This window comes from Coregonus lavaretus (assembly GCF_964263955.1).
Source record: "Coregonus lavaretus genome assembly, contig: HAP1_SCAFFOLD_875, whole genome shotgun sequence".
NCBI lineage: Eukaryota > Metazoa > Chordata > Actinopteri > Salmoniformes > Salmonidae > Coregonus > Coregonus lavaretus.
This window is the reverse complement of record NW_028157683.1, coordinates 30,376-52,256: the sequence shown is the minus strand read 5'-3', so window position 1 is coordinate 52,256 and position 21,881 is coordinate 30,376. Positions and strand designations below refer to the sequence as shown.

At 40.3% G+C, this 21,881-nt stretch overlaps 1 protein-coding gene across 1 annotated transcript in view; it reads right to left on the bottom strand.

Annotated features, from left to right (window-relative positions):
- The window catches only part of LOC311125065 (E3 ubiquitin-protein ligase Mdm2-like), a 66,973-nt gene that overhangs the window by 30,080 nt on the left and 15,012 nt on the right, over positions 1-21,881 (bottom strand). The window contains exons 8-9 of the mRNA XM_084199138.1: positions 20,952-21,101; positions 20,673-20,744 (exon numbers count right to left, since the gene is read on the bottom strand). Coding sequence (XP_084055264.1) covers positions 20,673-20,744; positions 20,952-21,101 — 222 coding nt within the window. The remainder of the gene's footprint in view (positions 1-20,672; positions 20,745-20,951; positions 21,102-21,881) is intronic.

Below are 21,881 nucleotides of genomic sequence, written 5' to 3'. Positions count from 1 at the left end.
GGCCATACAACTAGATTAGACAACAGGCAATACAACTAGATTAGACAACAGGCCATACAGCTAGATTAGACAACAGGCCATACAACTAGATTAGACAACAGGCAATACAACTAGATTAGACAACAGGCCATACAACTAGATTAGACAACAGGCAATACAGCTAGATTAGACAACAGGCCATACAACTAGATTAGACAACAGGCCATACAGCTAGATTAGACAACACCACTAGATTAGACAACAGGCCATACAACTACATTAGACAACAGGCCATACAACTAGATTAGACAACACCACTAGATTAGACAACAGGCCATACAGCTAGATTAGACAACAGGCCATACAGCTAGATTAGACAACACCACTAGATTAGACAACAGGCCATACCACTAGATTAGACAACAGGCCATACAACTAGATTATACAACAGGCCATACAGCTATATTAGACAACAGGCCATACAGCTAGATTAGACAACAGGCCATACAGCTAGATTAGACAACAGGCCATACAACTAGATTAGACAACAGGCCATACAACTAGATTAGACAACACCACTAGATTAGACAACAGGCCATACAGCTAGATTAGACAACAGGCCATACAGCTATATTAGACAACAGGCCATACAGCTAGATTAGACAACAGGCCATACAGCTAGATTAGACAACAGGCCATACAACTAGATTAGACAACAGGCCATACAACTAGATTAGACAACACCACTAGATTAGACAACAGGCCATACAGCTAGATTAGACAACAGGCCATACAACTAGATTAGACAACAGGCCATACAACTAGATTAGACAACAGGCCATACAACTAGATTAGACAACACCACTAGATTAGACAACAGGCCATACAGCTAGATTAGACAACAGGCCATACAGCTAGATTAGACAACACCACTAGATTAGACAACAGGCCATACAACTAGATTAGACAACAGGCCATACAGCTAGATTAGACAACACCACTAGATTAGACAACAGGCCATACAACTAGATTAGACAACAGGCCATACAACTAGATTATACAACAGGCCATACAGCTAGATTAGACAACAGGCCATACAGCTAGATTAGACAACACCACTAGATTAGACAACAGGCAATACAACTAGATTAGACAACAGGCCATACAACTAGATTAGACAACACCACTAGATTAGACAACAGGCCATACAACTAGATTAGACAACAGGCAATACAACTAGATTAGACAACAGGCCATACAGCTAGATTAGACAACACCACTAGATTAGACAACAGCACTAGATTAGGCAACAGACACTACAACTAGATTAGACAACAGGCCATACAACTAGATTAGACAACAGGCAATACAGCTAGATTAGACAACACCACTAGATTAGACAACAGGCCATACAACTAGATTAGACAACAGGCAATACAACTAGATTAGACAACACCACTAGATTAGACAACAGGCAATACAGCTAGATTAGACAACAGGCCATACAGCTAGATTAGACAACACCACTAGATTAGACAACACCACTAGATTAGACAACAGGCCATACAACTAGATTAGACAACAGGCCATACAGCTAGATTAGACAACAGGCCATACAACTAGATTAGATAACAGGCAATACAGCTAGATTAGACAACACCACTAGATTAGACAACAGGCCATACAACTAGATTAGACAACAGGCCATACAACTAGATTAGACAACAGGCCATACAGCTAGATTAGACAACAGGCCATACAGCTAGATTAGACAACAGGCCATACAGCTAGATTAGACAACAGGCCATACAGCTAGATTAGACAACACCACTAGATTAGACAACAGGCCATACAACTAGATTAGACAACAGACACTACAACTAGATTAGACAACAGGCCATACAACTAGATTAGACAACAGGCAATACAGCTAGATTAGACAACAGGCAATACAACTAGATTAGACAACAGGCAATACAGCTAGATTAGACAACAGGCCATACAGCTAGATTAGACAACAGGCCATACAGCTAGATTAGACAACACCACTAGATTAGACAACAGGCCATACAACTAGATTAGACAACAGACACTACAACTAGATTAGACAACAGGCCATACAACTAGATTAGACAACAGGCCATACAACTAGATTAGACAACAGGCAATACAGCTAGATTAGACAACAGGCAATACAGCTAAATTAGACAACACCACTAGATTAGACAACAGGCCATACAACTAGATTAGACAACAGGCAATACAACTAGATTAGACAACACCACTAGATTAGACAACAGGCAATACAGCTAGATTAGACAACAGGCCATACAGCTAGATTAGACAACACCACTAGATTAGACAACACCACTAGATTAGACAACAGGCCATACAACTAGATTAGACAACTGGCCATACAACTAGATTAGACATCACCACTACAACTAGATTAGACAACAGGCCATACAACTAGATTAGACAACAGGCCATACAACTAGATTAGACAACTGGCCATACAACTAGATTAGACATCACCACTAGATTATACAACAGGCCATACAGCTAGATTAGACAACAGACACTACAACTAGATTAGACAACAGGCCATACAACTAGATTAGACAACAGGCAATACAGCTAGATTAGACAACACCACTAGATTAGACAACAGGCCATACAGCTAGATTAGACAACAGGCCATACAACTAGATTAGACAACAGGCCATACAACTAGATTAGACAACACCACTAGATTAGACAACAGGCCATACAACTAGATTAGACAACAGGCCATACAGCTAGATTAGACAACAGGCCATACAACTAGATTAAACAACAGGCCATACAACTAGATTAGACAACAGCCCATACAACTAGATTATACAACAGGCAATACAGCTAGATTAGACAACAGGCAATACAGCTAGATTAGACAACAGGCCATACAGCTAGATTAGACAACACCACTAGATTAGACAACAGGCCATACAACTAGATTAGACAACAGGCCATACAACTAGATTAGACAACAGGCAATACAACTAGATTAGACAACAGGCCATACAGCTAGATTAGACAACAGGCCATACAACTAGATTAGATAACAGGCAATACAGCTAGATTAGACAACACCACTAGATTAGACAACAGGCCATACAACTAGATTAGACAACAGGCCATACAGCTAGATTATACAACAGGCCATACAGCTAGATTAGACAACAGGCAATACAACTAGATTAGACAACAGGCAATACAGCTAGATTAGACAACACCACTAGATTAGACAACAGGCCATACAACTAGATTAGACAACAGGCCATACAACTAGATTAGACAACAGGCCATACAGCTAGATTAGACAACAGGCCATACAGCTAGATTAGACAACAGGCCATACAGCTAGATTAGACAACAGGCCATACAGCTCGATTAGACAACACCACTAGATTAGACAACAGGCCATACAACTAGATTAGACAACAGACACTACAACTAGATTAGACAACAGGCCATACAACTAGATTAGACAACAGGCAATACAGCTAGATTAGACAACAGGCAATACAACTAGATTAGACAACAGGCAATACAGCTAGATTAGACAACAGGCCATACAGCTAGATTAGACAACAGGCCATACAGCTAGATTAGACAACACCACTAGATTAGACAACAGGCCATACAACTAGATTAGACAACAGACACTACAACTAGATTAGACAACAGGCCATACAACTAGATTAGACAACAGGCCATACAACTAGATTAGACAACAGGCAATACAGCTAGATTAGACAACAGGCAATACAGCTAAATTAGACAACACCACTAGATTAGACAACAGGCCATACAACTAGATTAGACAACAGGCCATACAACTACATTAGACAACAGGCCATACAACTAGATTAGATAACAGGCAATACAGCTAGATTAGACAACACCACTAGATTAGACAACAGGCCATACAACTAGATTAGACAACAGGCCATACAGCTAGATTATACAACACGACTAGATTAGACAACAGGCCATACAGCTAGATTAGACAACAGGCCATACAACTAGATTAGACAACAGGCCATAGAACTAGATTAGACAACAGGCCATACAGCTAGATTAGACAACAGGCCATACAACTAGATTAGACAACAGGCAATACAGCTAGATTAGACAACAGGCAATACAGCTAAATTAGACAACACCACTAGATTAGACAACAGGCCATACAACTAGATTAGACAACAGGCAATACAACTAGATTAGACAACACCACTAGATTAGACAACAGGCAATACAGCTAGATTAGACAACAGGCCATACAGCTAGATTAGACAACACCACTAGATTAGACAACACCACTAGATTAGACAACAGGCCATACAACTAGATTAGACAACTGGCCATACAACTAGATTAGACATCACCACTACAACTAGATTAGACAACAGGCCATACAACTAGATTAGACAACAGGCCATACAACTAGATTAGACAACTGGCCATACAACTAGATTAGACATCACCACTAGATTATACAACAGGCCATACAGCTAGATTAGACAACAGACACTACAACTAGATTAGACAACAGGCCATACAACTAGATTAGACAACAGGCAATACAGCTAGATTAGACAACACCACTAGATTAGACAACAGGCCATACAGCTAGATTAGACAACAGGCCATACAACTAGATTAGACAACAGGCCATACAACTAGATTAGACAACACCACTAGATTAGACAACAGGCCATACAACTAGATTAGACAACAGGCCATACAGCTAGATTAGACAACAGGCCATACAACTAGATTAGACAACAGGCCATACAACTAGATTAGACAACACCACTAGATTAGACAACAGGCCATACAACTAGATTAGACAACAGGCCATACAGCTAGATTAGACAACAGGCCATACAACTAGATTAAACAACAGGCCATACAACTAGATTAGACAACAGCCCATACAACTAGATTATACAACAGGCAATACAGCTAGATTAGACAACAGGCAATACAGCTAGATTAGACAACAGGCCATACAGCTAGATTAGACAACAGGCCATACAGCTAGATTAGACAACACCACTAGATTAGACAACAGGCCATACAACTAGATTAGACAACAGGCCATACAACTAGATTAGACAACAGGCAATACAACTAGATTAGACAACAGGCCATACAGCTAGATTAGACAACAGGCCATACAACTAGATTAGATAACAGGCAATACAGCTAGATTAGACAACACCACTAGATTAGACAACAGGCCATACAACTAGATTAGACAACAGGCCATACAGCTAGATTATACAACAGGCCATACAGCTAGATTAGACAACAGGCAATACAACTAGATTAGACAACAGGCAATACAGCTAGATTAGACAACACCACTAGATTAGACAACAGGCCATACAACTAGATTAGACAACAGGCCATACAACTAGATTAGACAACAGGCCATACAGCTAGATTAGACAACAGGCCATACAGCTAGATTAGACAACAGGCCATACAGCTAGATTAGACAACAGGCCATACAGCTCGATTAGACAACACCACTAGATTAGACAACAGGCCATACAACTAGATTAGACAACAGACACTACAACTAGATTAGACAACAGGCCATACAACTAGATTAGACAACAGGCAATACAGCTAGATTAGACAACAGGCAATACAACTAGATTAGACAACAGGCAATACAGCTAGATTAGACAACAGGCCATACAGCTAGATTAGACAACAGGCCATACAGCTAGATTAGACAACACCACTAGATTAGACAACAGGCCATACAACTAGATTAGACAACAGACACTACAACTAGATTAGACAACAGGCCATACAACTAGATTAGACAACAGGCCATACAACTAGATTAGACAACAGGCAATACAGCTAGATTAGACAACAGGCAATACAGCTAAATTAGACAACACCACTAGATTAGACAACAGGCCATACAACTAGATTAGACAACAGGCCATACAACTACATTAGACAACAGGCCATACAACTAGATTAGATAACAGGCAATACAGCTAGATTAGACAACACCACTAGATTAGACAACAGGCCATACAACTAGATTAGACAACAGGCCATACAGCTAGATTATACAACACGACTAGATTAGACAACAGGCCATACAGCTAGATTAGACAACAGGCCATACAACTAGATTAGACAACAGGCCATAGAACTAGATTAGACAACAGGCCATACAGCTAGATTAGACAACAGGCCATACAACTAGATTAGACAACACCACTAGATTAGACAACACCACTAGATTAGACAACTGGCCATACAACTAGATTATACATCAGGCAATACAACTAGATTATACAACAGGCAATACAGCTAGATTATACAACAGCGCTAGATTAGACAACAGGCCATACAACTAGATTAGACAACAGGCCATACAGCTAGATTAGACAACAGGCCATACAACTAGATTAGACAACAGGCAATACAACTAGATTAGACAACAGGCCATACAACTAGATTAGACAACACCACTAGATTAGACAACAGGCCATACAACTAGATTAGACAACAGGCCATACAGCTAGATTAGACAACAGGCCATACAACTAGATTAGACAACAGGCCATACAGCTAGATTAGACAACAGGCCATACAACTAGATTAGACAACAGGGCATACAACTAGATTAGACAACAGGCCATACAGCTAGATTATACAACAGGCCATACAACTAGATTAGACAACAGGCAATACAACTAGATTAGACAACACCACTAGATTAGACAACACCACTAGATTAGACAACAGGCCATACAACTAGATTAGAAAACAGGCCATACAGCTAGATTATACAACAGGCCATACAGCTAGATTAGACAACAGGCAATACAACTAGATTAGACAACAGGCAATACAGCTAGATTAGACAACACCACTAGATTAGACAACAGGCCATACAACTAGATTAGACAACAGGCCATACAACTAGATTAGACAACAGGCCATACAGCTAGATTAGACAACAGGCCATACAGCTAGATTAGACAACAGGCCATACAGCTAGATTAGACAACAGGCCATACAGCTAGATTAGACAACACCACTAGATTAGACAACAGGCCATACAACTAGATTAGACAACAGACACTACAACTAGATTAGACAACAGGACATACAACTAGATTAGACAACAGGCAATACAGCTAGATTAGACAACAGGCAATACAACTAGATTAGACAACAGGCAATACAGCTAGATTAGACAACAGGCCATACAGCTAGATTAGACAACAGGCCATACAGCTAGATTAGACAACACCACTAGATTAGACAACAGGCCATACAACTAGATTAGACAACAGACACTACAACTAGATTAGACAACAGGCCATACAACTAGATTAGACAACAGGCCATACAACTAGATTAGACAACAGGCAATACAGCTAGATTAGACAACAGGCAATACAGCTAAATTAGACAACACCACTAGATTAGACAACAGGCCATACAACTAGATTAGACAACAGGCCATACAACTACATTAGACAACAGGCCATACAACTAGATTAGATAACAGGCAATACAGCTAGATTAGACAACACCACTAGATTAGACAACAGGCCATACAACTAGATTAGACAACAGGCCATACAGCTAGATTATACAACACGACTAGATTAGACAACAGGCCATACAGCTAGATTAGACAACAGGCCATACAACTAGATTAGACAACAGGCCATAGAACTAGATTAGACAACAGGCCATACAGCTAGATTAGACAACAGGCCATACAACTAGATTAGACAACACCACTAGATTAGACAACACCACTAGATTAGACAACTGGCCATACAGCTAGATTATACATCAGGCAATACAACTAGATTATACAACAGGCAATACAGCTAGATTATACAACAGCGCTAGATTAGACAACAGGCCATACAACTAGATTAGACAACAGGCCATACAGCTAGATTAGACAACAGGCCATACAACTAGATTAGACAACAGGCAATACAACTAGATTAGACAACAGGCCATACAACTAGATTAGACAACACCACTAGATTAGACAACAGGCCATACAACTAGATTAGACAACAGGCAATACAACTAGATTAGACAACAGGCAATACAACTAGATTAGACAACAGGCCATACAGCTAGATTAGACAACAGGCCATACAACTAGATTAGACAACAGGCCATACAGCTAGATTAGACAACAGGCCATACAACTAGATTAGACAACAGGGCATACAACTAGATTAGACAACAGGCCATACAGCTAGATTATACAACAGGCCATACAACTAGATTAGACAACAGGCAATACAACTAGATTAGACAACACCACTAGATTAGACAACACCACTAGATTAGACAACAGGCCATACAACTAGATGAGACAACAGGCCATACAGCTAGATTAGACAACAGGCAATACAACTAGATTAGACAACACCACTAGATTAGACAACAGGCCATACAACTAGATTAGACAACAGGCCATACAGCTAGATTAGACAACACCACTAGATTAGACAACAGGCCATACAGCTAGATTAGACAACACCACTAGATTAGACAACAGGCCATACAGCTAGATTAGACAACACCACTAGATTAGACAACAGGCCATACAACTAGATTATACAACAGGCAATACAACTAGATTAGACAACACCACTAGATTAGACAACAGGCCATACAGCTATATTAGACAACAGGCCATACAACTAGATTAGACAACAGGCCATACAACTAGATTAGACAACAGGCCATACAACTAGATTAGACAACAGGCCATACAACTAGATTAGACAACAGGCCATACAACTAGATTATACAACAGGCCATACAGCTAGATTAGACAACAGGCCATACAACTAGATTAGACAACAGGCCATACAACTAGATTAGACAACAGGCCATACAACTAGATTAGACAACAGGCCATACAACTAGATTAGACAACAGGCCATACAACTAGATTAGACAACAGGCCATACAACTAGATTAGACAACAGGCCATACAACTAGATTAGACAACAGGCCATACAGCTAGATTAGACAACAGGCCATACAACTAGATTAGACAACAGGCCATACAACTAGATTAGACAACAGGCCATACAACTAGATTAGACAACAGGCCATACAACTAGATTATACAACAGGCCATACAACTAGATTATACAACAGGCCATACAGCTAGATTATACAACAGACACTACAACTAGATTAGACAACACCACTAGATTAGACAACAGGCCATACACCTAGATTAGACAACAGGCCATACAACTAGATTAGACAACAGGCCATACAACTAGATTAAACAACAGGCCATACAACTACATTAGACAACAGGCAATACAGCTAGATTAGACAACAGGCCATACAGCTAGATTAGACAACAGGCCATACAGCTAGATTAGAACACACCACTAGATTAGACAACAGCACTAGATCAGGCAACAGACACTACAACTAGATTAGACAACAGGCCATACAACTAGATTAGACAACAGGCAATACAGCTAGATTAGACAACACCACTAGATTAGACAACAGGCCATACAACTAGATTAGACAACAGGCAATACAACTAGATTAGACAACACCACTAGATTAGACAACAGGCAATACAGCTAGATTAGACAACAGGCCATACAGCTAGATTAGACAACACCACTAGATTAGACAACACCACTAGATTAGACAACAGGCCATACAACTAGATTAGACAACTGGCCATACAACTAGATTAGACATCACCACTAGATTATACAACAGGCCATACAGCTAGATTAGACAACAGACACTACAACTAGATTAGACAACAGGCCATACAACTAGATTAGACAACAGGCCATACAACTAGATTAGACAACTGGCCATACAACTAGATTAGACAACAGGCCATACAGCTAGATTATACAACAGACACTACAACTAGATTAGACAACAGGCCATACAACTAGATTAGACAACACCACTAGATTATACAACAGGCCATACAGCTAGATTAGACAACAGACACTACAACTAGATTAGACAACAGGCCATACAACTAGATTAGACAACAGGCAATACAGCTAGATTAGACAACACCACTAGATTAGACAACAGGCCATACAGCTAGATTAGACAACAGGCCATACAACTAGATTAGACAACAGGCCATACAACTAGATTAGACAACACCACTAGATTAGACAACAGGCCATACAACTAGATTAGACAACAGGCCATACAGCTAGATTAGACAACAGGCCATACAACTAGATTAAACAACAGGCAATACAGCTAGATTAGACAACAGGCAATACAGCTAGATTAGACAACAGGCCATACAGCTAGATTAGACAACACCACTATTTTAGACAACAGGCCATACAACTAGATTAGACAACAGGCCATACAACTATATTAGACAACAGGCAATACAACTAGATTAGACAACAGGCCATACAGCTAGATTAGACAACAGGCCATACAACTAGATTAGATAACAGGCAATACAGCTAGATTAGACAACACCACTAGATTAGACAACAGGCCATACAACTAGATTAGACAACAGGCCATACAGCTAGATTATACAACAGGCCATACAGCTAGATTAGACAACAGGCAATACAACTAGATTAGACAACAGGCAATACAGCTAGATTAGACAACACCACTAGATTAGACAACAGGCCATACAACTAGATTAGACAACAGGCCATACAACTAGATTAGACAACAGGCCATACAGCTAGATTAGACAACAGCCCATACAGCTAGATTAGACAACAGGCCATACAGCTAGATTAGACAACAGGCCATACAGCTAGATTAGACAACACCACTAGATTAGACAACAGGCCATACAACTAGATTAGACAACAGACACTACAACTAGATTAGACAACAGGCCATACAACTAGATTAGACAACAGGCAATACAGCTAGATTAGACAACAGGCAATACAACTAGATTAGACAACAGGCAATACAGCTAGATTAGACAACAGGCCATACAGCTAGATTAGACAACACCACTAGATTAGACAACAGGCCATACAACTAGATTAGACAACAGACACTACAACTAGATTAGACAACAGGCCATACAACTAGATTAGACAACTGGCCATACAACTAGATTAGACAACAGGCAATACAGCTAGATTAGACAACAGGCAATACAGCTAAATTAGACAACACCACTAGATTAGACAACAGGCCATACAACTAGATTAGACAACAGGCCATACAACTACATTAGACAACAGGCCATACAACTAGATTAGACAACAGGCCATACAGCTAGATTAGACAACAGGCCATACAACTAGATTAGACAACAGGCAATACAGCTAGATTAGACAACAGGCCATACAGCTAGATTAGACAACAGGCCATACAGCTAGATTAGACAACACCACTAGATTAGACAACAGGCCATACAACTAGATTAGACAACAGACACTACAACTAGATTAGACAACAGGCCATACAACTAGATTAGACAACAGGCCATACAACTAGATTAGACAACAGGCAATACAGCTAGATTAGACAACAGGCAATACAGCTAAATTAGACAACACCACTAGATTAGACAACAGGCCATACAACTAGATTAGACAACAGGCCATACAACTACATTAGACAACAGGCCATACAACTAGATTAGATAACAGGCAATACAGCTAGATTAGACAACACCACTAGATTAGACAACAGGCCATACAACTAGATTAGACAACAGGCCATACAGCTAGATTATACAACACGACTAGATTAGACAACAGGCCATACAGCTAGATTAGACAACAGGCCATACAACTAGATTAGACAACAGGCCATAGAACTAGATTAGACAACAGGCCATACAGCTAGATTAGACAACAGGCCATACAACTAGATTAGACAACACCACTAGATTAGACAACACCACTAGATTAGACAACTGGCCATACAACTAGATTATACATCAGGCAATACAACTAGATTATACAACAGGCAATACAGCTAGATTATACAACAGCGCTAGATTAGACAACAGGCCATACAACTAGATTAGACAACAGGCCATACAGCTAGATTAGACAACAGGCCATACAACTAGATTAGACAACAGGCAATACAACTAGATTAGACAACAGGCCATACAACTAGATTAGACAACACCACTAGATTAGACAACAGGCCATACAACTAGATTAGACAACAGGCCATACAGCTAGATTAGACAACAGGCCATACAACTACATTAGACAACAGGCAATACAGCTAGATTAGACAACAGGCCATACAGCTAGATTAGACAACAGGCCATACAGCTAGATTAGACAACACCACTAGATTAGACAACAGCACTAGATTAGGCAACAGACACTACAACTAGATTAGACAACAGGCCATACAACTAGATTAGACAACAGGCAATACAGCTAGATTAGACAACACCACTAGATTAGACAACAGGCCATACAACTAGATTAGACAACAGGCAATACAACTAGATTAGACAACACCACTAGATTAGACAACAGGCAATACAGCTAGATTAGACAACAGGCCATACAGCTAGATTAGACAACACCACTAGATTAGACAACACCACTAGATTAGACAACAGGCCATACAACTAGATTAGACAACTGGCCATACAACTAGATTAGACAACAGGCCATACAACTAGATTAGACAACAGGCCATACAACTAGATTAGACAACAGGCAATACAGCTAGATTAGACAACACCACTAGATTAGACAACAGGCCATACAACTAGATTAGACAACAGGCAATACAACTAGATTAGACAACACCACTAGATTAGACAACAGGCAATACAGCTAGATTAGACAACAGGCCATACAGCTAGATTAGACAACACCACTAGATTAGACAACACCACTAGATTAGACAACAGGCCATACAACTAGATTAGACAACTGGCCATACAACTAGATTAGACAACAGGCCATACAACTAGATTAGACAACTGGCCATACAACTAGATTAGACAACAGGCCATACAACTAGATTAGACAACAGGCAATACAGCTAGATTAGACAACAGGCCATACAGCTAGATTAGACAACACCACTAGATTAGACATCACCACTAGATTATACAACAGGCCATACAGCTAGATTAGACAACAGACACTACAACTAGATTAGACAACAGGCCATACAACTAGATTAGACAACAGGCCATACAACTAGATTAGACAACTGGCCATACAACTAGATTAGACAACACCACTAGATTAGACAACAGGCCATACAACTAGATTAGACAACAGGCCATACAGCTAGATTAGACAACAGACACTACAACTAGATTAGACAACAGGCCATACAACTAGATTAGACAACACCACTAGATTAGACAACAGGCCATACAACTAGATTATACAACAGGCCATACAGCTAGATTAGACAACAGACACTACAACTAGATTAGACAACAGGCCATACAACTAGATTAGACAACAGGCAATACAGCTAGATTAGACAACACCACTAGATTAGACAACAGGCCATACAGCTAGATTAGACAACAGGCCATACAACTAGATTAGACAACAGGCCATACAACTAGATTAGACAACACCACTAGATTAGACAACAGGCCATACAACTAGATTAGACAACAGGCCATACAGCTAGATTAGACAACAGGCCATACAACTAGATTAAACAACAGGCAATACAGCTAGATTAGACAACAGGCAATACAGCTAGATTAGACAACAGGCCATACAGCTAGATTAGACAACACCACTAGATTAGACAACAGGCCATACAACTAGATTAGACAACAGGCCATACAACTAGATTAGACAACAGGCAATACAACTAGATTAGACAACAGGCCATACAGCTAGATTAGACAACAGGCCATACAACTAGATTAGATAACAGGCAATACAGCTAGATTAGACAACACCACTAGATTAGACAACAGGCCATACAACTAGATTAGACAACAGGCCATACAGCTAGATTATACAACAGGCCATACAGCTAGATTAGACAACAGGCAATACAACTAGATTAGACAACAGGCAATACAGCTAGATTAGACAACACCACTAGATTAGACAACAGGCCATACAACTAGATTAGACAACAGGCCATACAACTAGATTAGACAACAGGCCATACAGCTAGATTAGACAACAGGCCATACAGCTAGATTAGACAACAGGCCATACAGCTAGATTAGACAACAGGCCATACAGCTAGATTAGACAACACCACTAGATTAGACAACAGGCCATACAACTAGATTAGACAACAGACACTACAACTAGATTAGACAACAGGCAATACAACTAGATTAGACAACACCACTAGATTAGACAACAGGCAATACAGCTAGATTAGACAACAGGCCATACAGCTAGATTAGACAACACCACTAGATTAGACAACACCACTAGATTAGACAACAGGCCATACAACTAGATTAGACAACTGGCCATACAACTAGATTAGACAACAGGCCATACAACTAGATTAGACAACAGGCCATACAACTAGATTAGACAACAGGCAATACAGCTAGATTAGACAACACCACTAGATTAGACAACAGGCCATACAACTAGATTAGACAACAGGCAATACAACTAGATTAGACAACACCACTAGATTAGACAACAGGCAATACAGCTAGATTAGACAACAGGCCATACAGCTAGATTAGACAACACCACTAGATTAGACAACACCACTAGATTAGACAACAGGCCATACAACTAGATTAGACAACTGGCCATACAACTAGATTAGACAACAGGCCATACAACTAGATTAGACAACTGGCCATACAACTAGATTAGACAACAGGCCATACAACTAGATTAGACAACAGGCAATACAGCTAGATTAGACAACAGGCCATACAGCTAGATTAGACAACACCACTAGATTAGACATCACCACTAGATTATACAACAGGCCATACAGCTAGATTAGACAACAGACACTACAACTAGATTAGACAACAGGCCATACAACTAGATTAGACAACAGGCCATACAACTAGATTAGACAACTGGCCATACAACTAGATTAGACAACACCACTAGATTAGACAACAGGCCATACAACTAGATTAGACAACAGGCCATACAGCTAGATTAGACAACAGACACTACAACTAGATTAGACAACAGGCCATACAACTAGATTAGACAACACCACTAGATTAGACAACAGGCCATACAACTAGATTATACAACAGGCCATACAGCTAGATTAGACAACAGACACTACAACTAGATTAGACAACAGGCCATACAACTAGATTAGACAACAGGCAATACAGCTAGATTAGACAACACCACTAGATTAGACAACAGGCCATACAGCTAGATTAGACAACAGGCCATACAACTAGATTAGACAACAGGCCATACAACTAGATTAGACAACACCACTAGATTAGACAACAGGCCATACAACTAGATTAGACAACAGGCCATACAGCTAGATTAGACAACAGGCCATACAACTAGATTAAACAACAGGCAATACAGCTAGATTAGACAACAGGCAATACAGCTAGATTAGACAACAGGCCATACAGCTAGATTAGACAACACCACTAGATTAGACAACAGGCCATACAACTAGATTAGACAACAGGCCATACAACTAGATTAGACAACAGGCAATACAACTAGATTAGACAACAGGCCATACAGCTAGATTAGACAACAGGCCATACAACTAGATTAGATAACAGGCAATACAGCTAGATTAGACAACACCACTAGATTAGACAACAGGCCATACAACTAGATTAGACAACAGGCCATACAGCTAGATTATACAACAGGCCATACAGCTAGATTAGACAACAGGCAATACAACTAGATTAGACAACAGGCAATACAGCTAGATTAGACAACACCACTAGATTAGACAACAGGCCATACAACTAGATTAGACAACAGGCCATACAACTAGATTAGACAACAGGCCATACAGCTAGATTAGACAACAGGCCATACAGCTAGATTAGACAACAGGCCATACAGCTAGATTAGACAACAGGCCATACAGCTAGATTAGACAACACCACTAGATTAGACAACAGGCCATACAACTAGATTAGACAACAGACACTACAACTAGATTAGACAACAGGCCATACAACTAGATTAGACAACAGGCAATACAGCTAGATTAGACAACAGGCAATACAACTAGATTAGACAACAGGCAATACAGCTAGATTAGACAACAGGCCATACAGCTAGATTAGACAACAGGCCATACAGCTAGATTAGACAACACCACTAGATTAGACAACAGGCCATACAACTAGATTAGACAACAGACACTACAACTAGATTAGACAACAGGCCATACAACTAGATTAGACAACAGGCCATACAACTAGATTAGACAACAGGCAATACAGCTAGATTAGACAACAGGCAATACAGCTAAATTAGACAACACCACTAGATTAGACAACAGGCCATACAACTAGATTAGACAACAGGCCATACAACTACATTAGACAACAGGCCATACAACTAGATTAGACAACAGGCCATACAGCTAGATTAGACAACAGGCCATACAACTAGATTAGACAACAGGCAATACAGATAGATTAGACAACAGGCCATACAGCTAGATTAGACAACAGGCCATACAGCTAGATTAGACAACACCACTAGATTAGACAACAGGCCATACAACTAGATTAGACAACAGACACTACAACTAGATTAGACAACAGGCCATACAACTAGATTAGACAACAGGCCATACAACTAGATTAGACAACAGGCAATACAGCTAGATTAGACAACAGGCAATACAGCTAAATTAGACAACACCACTAGATTAGACAACAGGCCATACAACTAGATTAGACAACAGGCCATACAACTACATTAGACAACAGGCCATACAACTAGATTAGATAACAGGCAATACAGCTAGATTAGACAACACCACTAGATTAGACAACAGGCCATACAACTAGATTAGACAACAGGCCATACAGCTAGATTATACAACACGACTAGATTAGACAACAGGCCATACAGCTAGATTAGACAACAGGCCATACAACTAGATTAGACAACAGGCCATAGAACTAGATTAGACAACAGGCCATACAGCTAGATTAGACAACACCACTAGATTAGACAACAGGCCATACAACTAGATTAGACAACACCACTAGATTAGACAACACCACTAGATTAGACAACTGGCCATACAACTAGATTATACATCAGGCAATACAACTAGATTATACAACAGGCAATAAAGCTAGATTATACAACAGCACTAGATTAGACAACAGGCCATACAACTAGATTAGACAACAGGCCATACAGCTAGATTAGACAACAGGCCATACAACTAGATTAGACAACAGGCAATACAACTAGATTAGACAACAGGCCATACAACTAGATTAGACAACAGGCAATACAACTAGATTAGACAACAGGCCATACAACTAGATTAGACAACAGGCCATACAACTAGATTAGACAACAGGCCATACAACTAGATTAGACAACAGGCCATACAACTAGATTAGACAACAGGCCATACAGCTAGATTAGACAACAGGCCATACAACTAGATTAGACAACAGGCCATACAGCTAGATTAGACAACAGGCCATACAACTAGATTAGACAACTGGGCATACAACTAGATTAGACAACAGGCCATACAGCTAGATTAGACAACAGGCCATACAACTAGATTAGACAACAGGCCATACAACTAGATTAGACAACAGGCCATACAACTAGATTAGACAACAGGCAATACAACTAGATTAGACAACACCACTAGATTAGACAACACCACTAGATTAGACAACAGGCCATACAACTAGATTAGACAACAGGCCATACAGCTAGATTAGACAACAGGCAATACAACTAGATTAGACAACACCACTAGATTAGACAACAGGCCATACAACTAGATTAGACAACAGGCCATACAGCTAGATTAGACAACACCACTAGATTAGACAACAGGCCATACAACTAGATTAGACAACACCACTAGATTAGACAACAGGCCATACAGCTAGATTAGACAACACCACTAGATTAGACAACAGGCCATACAACTAGATTAGACAACAGGCCATACAGCTAGATTAGACAACACCACTAGATTAGACAACAGGCCATACAACTAGATTATACAACAGGCAATACAGCTAGATTAGACAACACCACTAGATTTGACAACACCACTAGATTAGACAACAGGCAATACAGCTAGATTAGACAACACCACTAGATTATACAACAGGCCATACAACTAGATTATACAACAGGCCATACAGCTAGATTAGACAACAGGCCATACAGCTAGATTAGACAACAGGCCATACAGCTAGATTAGACAACACCACTAGATTAGACAACAGGCCATACAACTAGATTATACAACAGGCCATACAACTAGATTAGACAACACCACTAGATTAGACAACAGGCCATACAACTAGATTAGACAACACCACTAGATTAGACAACAGGCCATACAACTAGATTAGACAACAGGCCATACAGCTAGATTAGACAACACCACTAGATTAGACAACAGGCCATACAACTAGATTATACAACAGGCCATACAACTAGATTAGACAACACCACTAGATTAGACAACAGGCCATACAACTAGATTAGACAACACCACTAGATTAGACAACAGGCCATACAACTAGATTAGACAATACAACTAGATTAGACAACAGGCAATACAACTAGATTAGACAACAGGCCATACAGCTAGATTAGACAACACCACTAGATTAGACAACAGGCCATACAACTAGATTAGACAATACAACTAGATTAGACAACAGACAATACAACTAGATTAGACAACAGGCAATACAACTAGATTAGACAACAGGCCATACAACTAGATTAGATAACAGGCCATACAGCTAGATTAGACAACAGGCCATACAACTAGATTAGACAACAGGCCATACAGCTAGATTAGACAACAGGCCATACAACTAGATTAGACAACAGGCCATACAGCTAGATTAGACAACAGGCCATACAACTAGATTAGACAACAGGCAATACAACTAGATTAGACAACAGGCCATACAGCTAGATTAGACAACAGGCCATACAGCTAGATTAGACAACAGGCCATACAACTAGATTAGACATCAGGCCATACAGCTAGATTATACAACACCACTAGATTAGACAACACCACTAGATTAGACAACAGGCCATACAACTAGATTAGACAACTGGCCATACAACTAGATTAGACATCACCACTAGATTATACAACAGGCCATACAGCTAGATTAGACAACAGACACTACAACTAGATTAGACAACAGGCCATACAGCTAGATTAGACAACAGGCCATACAGCTAGATTAGACAACAGGCAATACAACTAGATTAGACAACACCACTAGATTAGACAACAGGCCATACAACTAGATTAGACAACAGGCCATACAGCTAGATTAGACAACACCACTAGATTAGACAACAGGCCATACAACTAGATTAGACAACAGGCAATACAACTAGATTAGACAACAGGCCATACAGCTAGATTAGACAACACCACTAGATTAGACAACAGGCCATACAACTAGATTAGACAATACAACTAGATTAGACAACAGACAATACAACTAGATTAGACAACAGGCAATACAACTAGATTAGACAACAGGCCATACAACTAGATTAGATAACAGGCCATACAGCTAGATTAGACAACAGGCCATACAACTAGATTAGACAACAGGCCATACAGCTAGATTAGACAACAGGCCATACAACTAGATTAGACAACAGGCCATACAGCTAGATTAGACAACAGGCCATACAACTAGATTAGACAACAGGCAATACAACTAGATTAGACAACAGGCCATACAGCTAGATTAGACAACAGGCCATACAGCTAGATTAGACAACAGGCCATACAACTAGATTAGACATCAGGCCATACAGCTAGATTATACAACACCACTAGATTAGACAACACCACTAGATTAGACAACAGGCCATACAACTAGATTAGACAACTGGCCATACAACTAGATTAGACATCACCACTAGATTATACAACAGGCCATACAGCTAGATTAGACAACAGACACTACAACTAGATTAGACAACAGGCCATACAGCTAGATTAGACAACAGGCCATACAGCTAGATTAGACAACAGGCAATACAACTAGATTAGACAACACCACTAGATTAGACAACAGGCCATACAACTAGATTAGACAACAGGCCATACAGCTAGATTAGACAACACCACTAGATTAGACAACAGGCCATACAACTAGATTAGACAACAGGCCATACAACTAGATTAGACAACAGGCCATACAACTAGATTAGACAACAGGCCATACAACTAGATTAGACAACAGGCCATACAACTAGATTAGACAACAGGCAATACAACTAGATTAGACAACAGGCCATACAGCTAGATTAGACAACAGGCCATACAGCTAGATTATACAACACCACTAGATTAGGCAACAGACACTAACCAACCAGAACATTGGTAGCTGTGGTATCCTTGTGTTGGTGAGATTTTATTATTATTATTATGGATAATATGAAACATACTGCTTTCGTGATTTCAGTGTCGTCATCGAACGAGTCCTCCTCCTCTGCTTCAAAGATGGTGACTTCATACACCTGTGAGAGAACCACAGAGACAGTGAGTCAACAGCTGCAGTTTGACCCCAGGACACTAGAGGGCGCTGTTTGAAATGACACACACACACACCAGTGTTTCCTCGGGGGGTCCGGGAGCATGCCCCCCACCCCCCCAGTGATAGCACCACAGCTAAATGAATGCAGCGGAAACACACACACACAGTTGAAAAGACAGTGAGCTGAGACCTCGTCCTCTCCAGACACTGAAGCCTCTTCGGGATCGCTGTAGGCATCCGAGTCAATGGACTCCACCTCAAACTCCACGCTGAAGTTATCAGAGTCCAGATCCTGGCTCAGAACATCGTCACACACGTCACTGACCGATGAACCTACTTCCTGTTGAGAGAGAGAGAGAGAGAGAGCGCTCAGTAACATGGGACTTACACAGCTAAAGTACTGAACGACCCCATGTCACATCATCTGACCATTATGTGTAGGAATTAAATCATCTCATTCCTTCATCTGTATAATTTCGTAACCCAACAGGTCTAGTTTAGGATCTCACCCTCCTTTAATTTAGGATTGATGAAACTACAGTCTTAGACAGGGTTAATAGTTGTACTGCAGTAGGCTACTCACAGAGATACACCAGGCTACTCACAGAGATACACCAGGCTACTCACAGAGATACACTAGGCTACTCACAGAGATACACTAGGCTACTCACAGAGATACACTAGGCTACTCACAGAGATACACTAGGCTACTCACAGAGATACACCAGGCTACTCACAGAGATACACCAGGCTACTCACAGAGATACACTAGGCTACTCACAGAGATACACTAGGCTACTCACAGAGATACACCAGGCTACTCACAGAGATACACTAGGCTACTCACAGAGATACACTAGGCTACTCACAGAGATACACTAGGCTACTCACAGAGATACACTAGGCTACTCACAGAGATACACTAGGCTACTCACAGAGATACACTAGGCTACTCACAGAGATACACTAGGCTACTCACATAGATACACCAGGCTACTCACAGAGATACACTAGGCTACTCACAGAGTTAAACCACGCTACTCACAGAGATACACTAGGCTACTCACAGAGATACACCAGGCTACTCACAGAGATACACCAGGCTACTCACAGAGATACA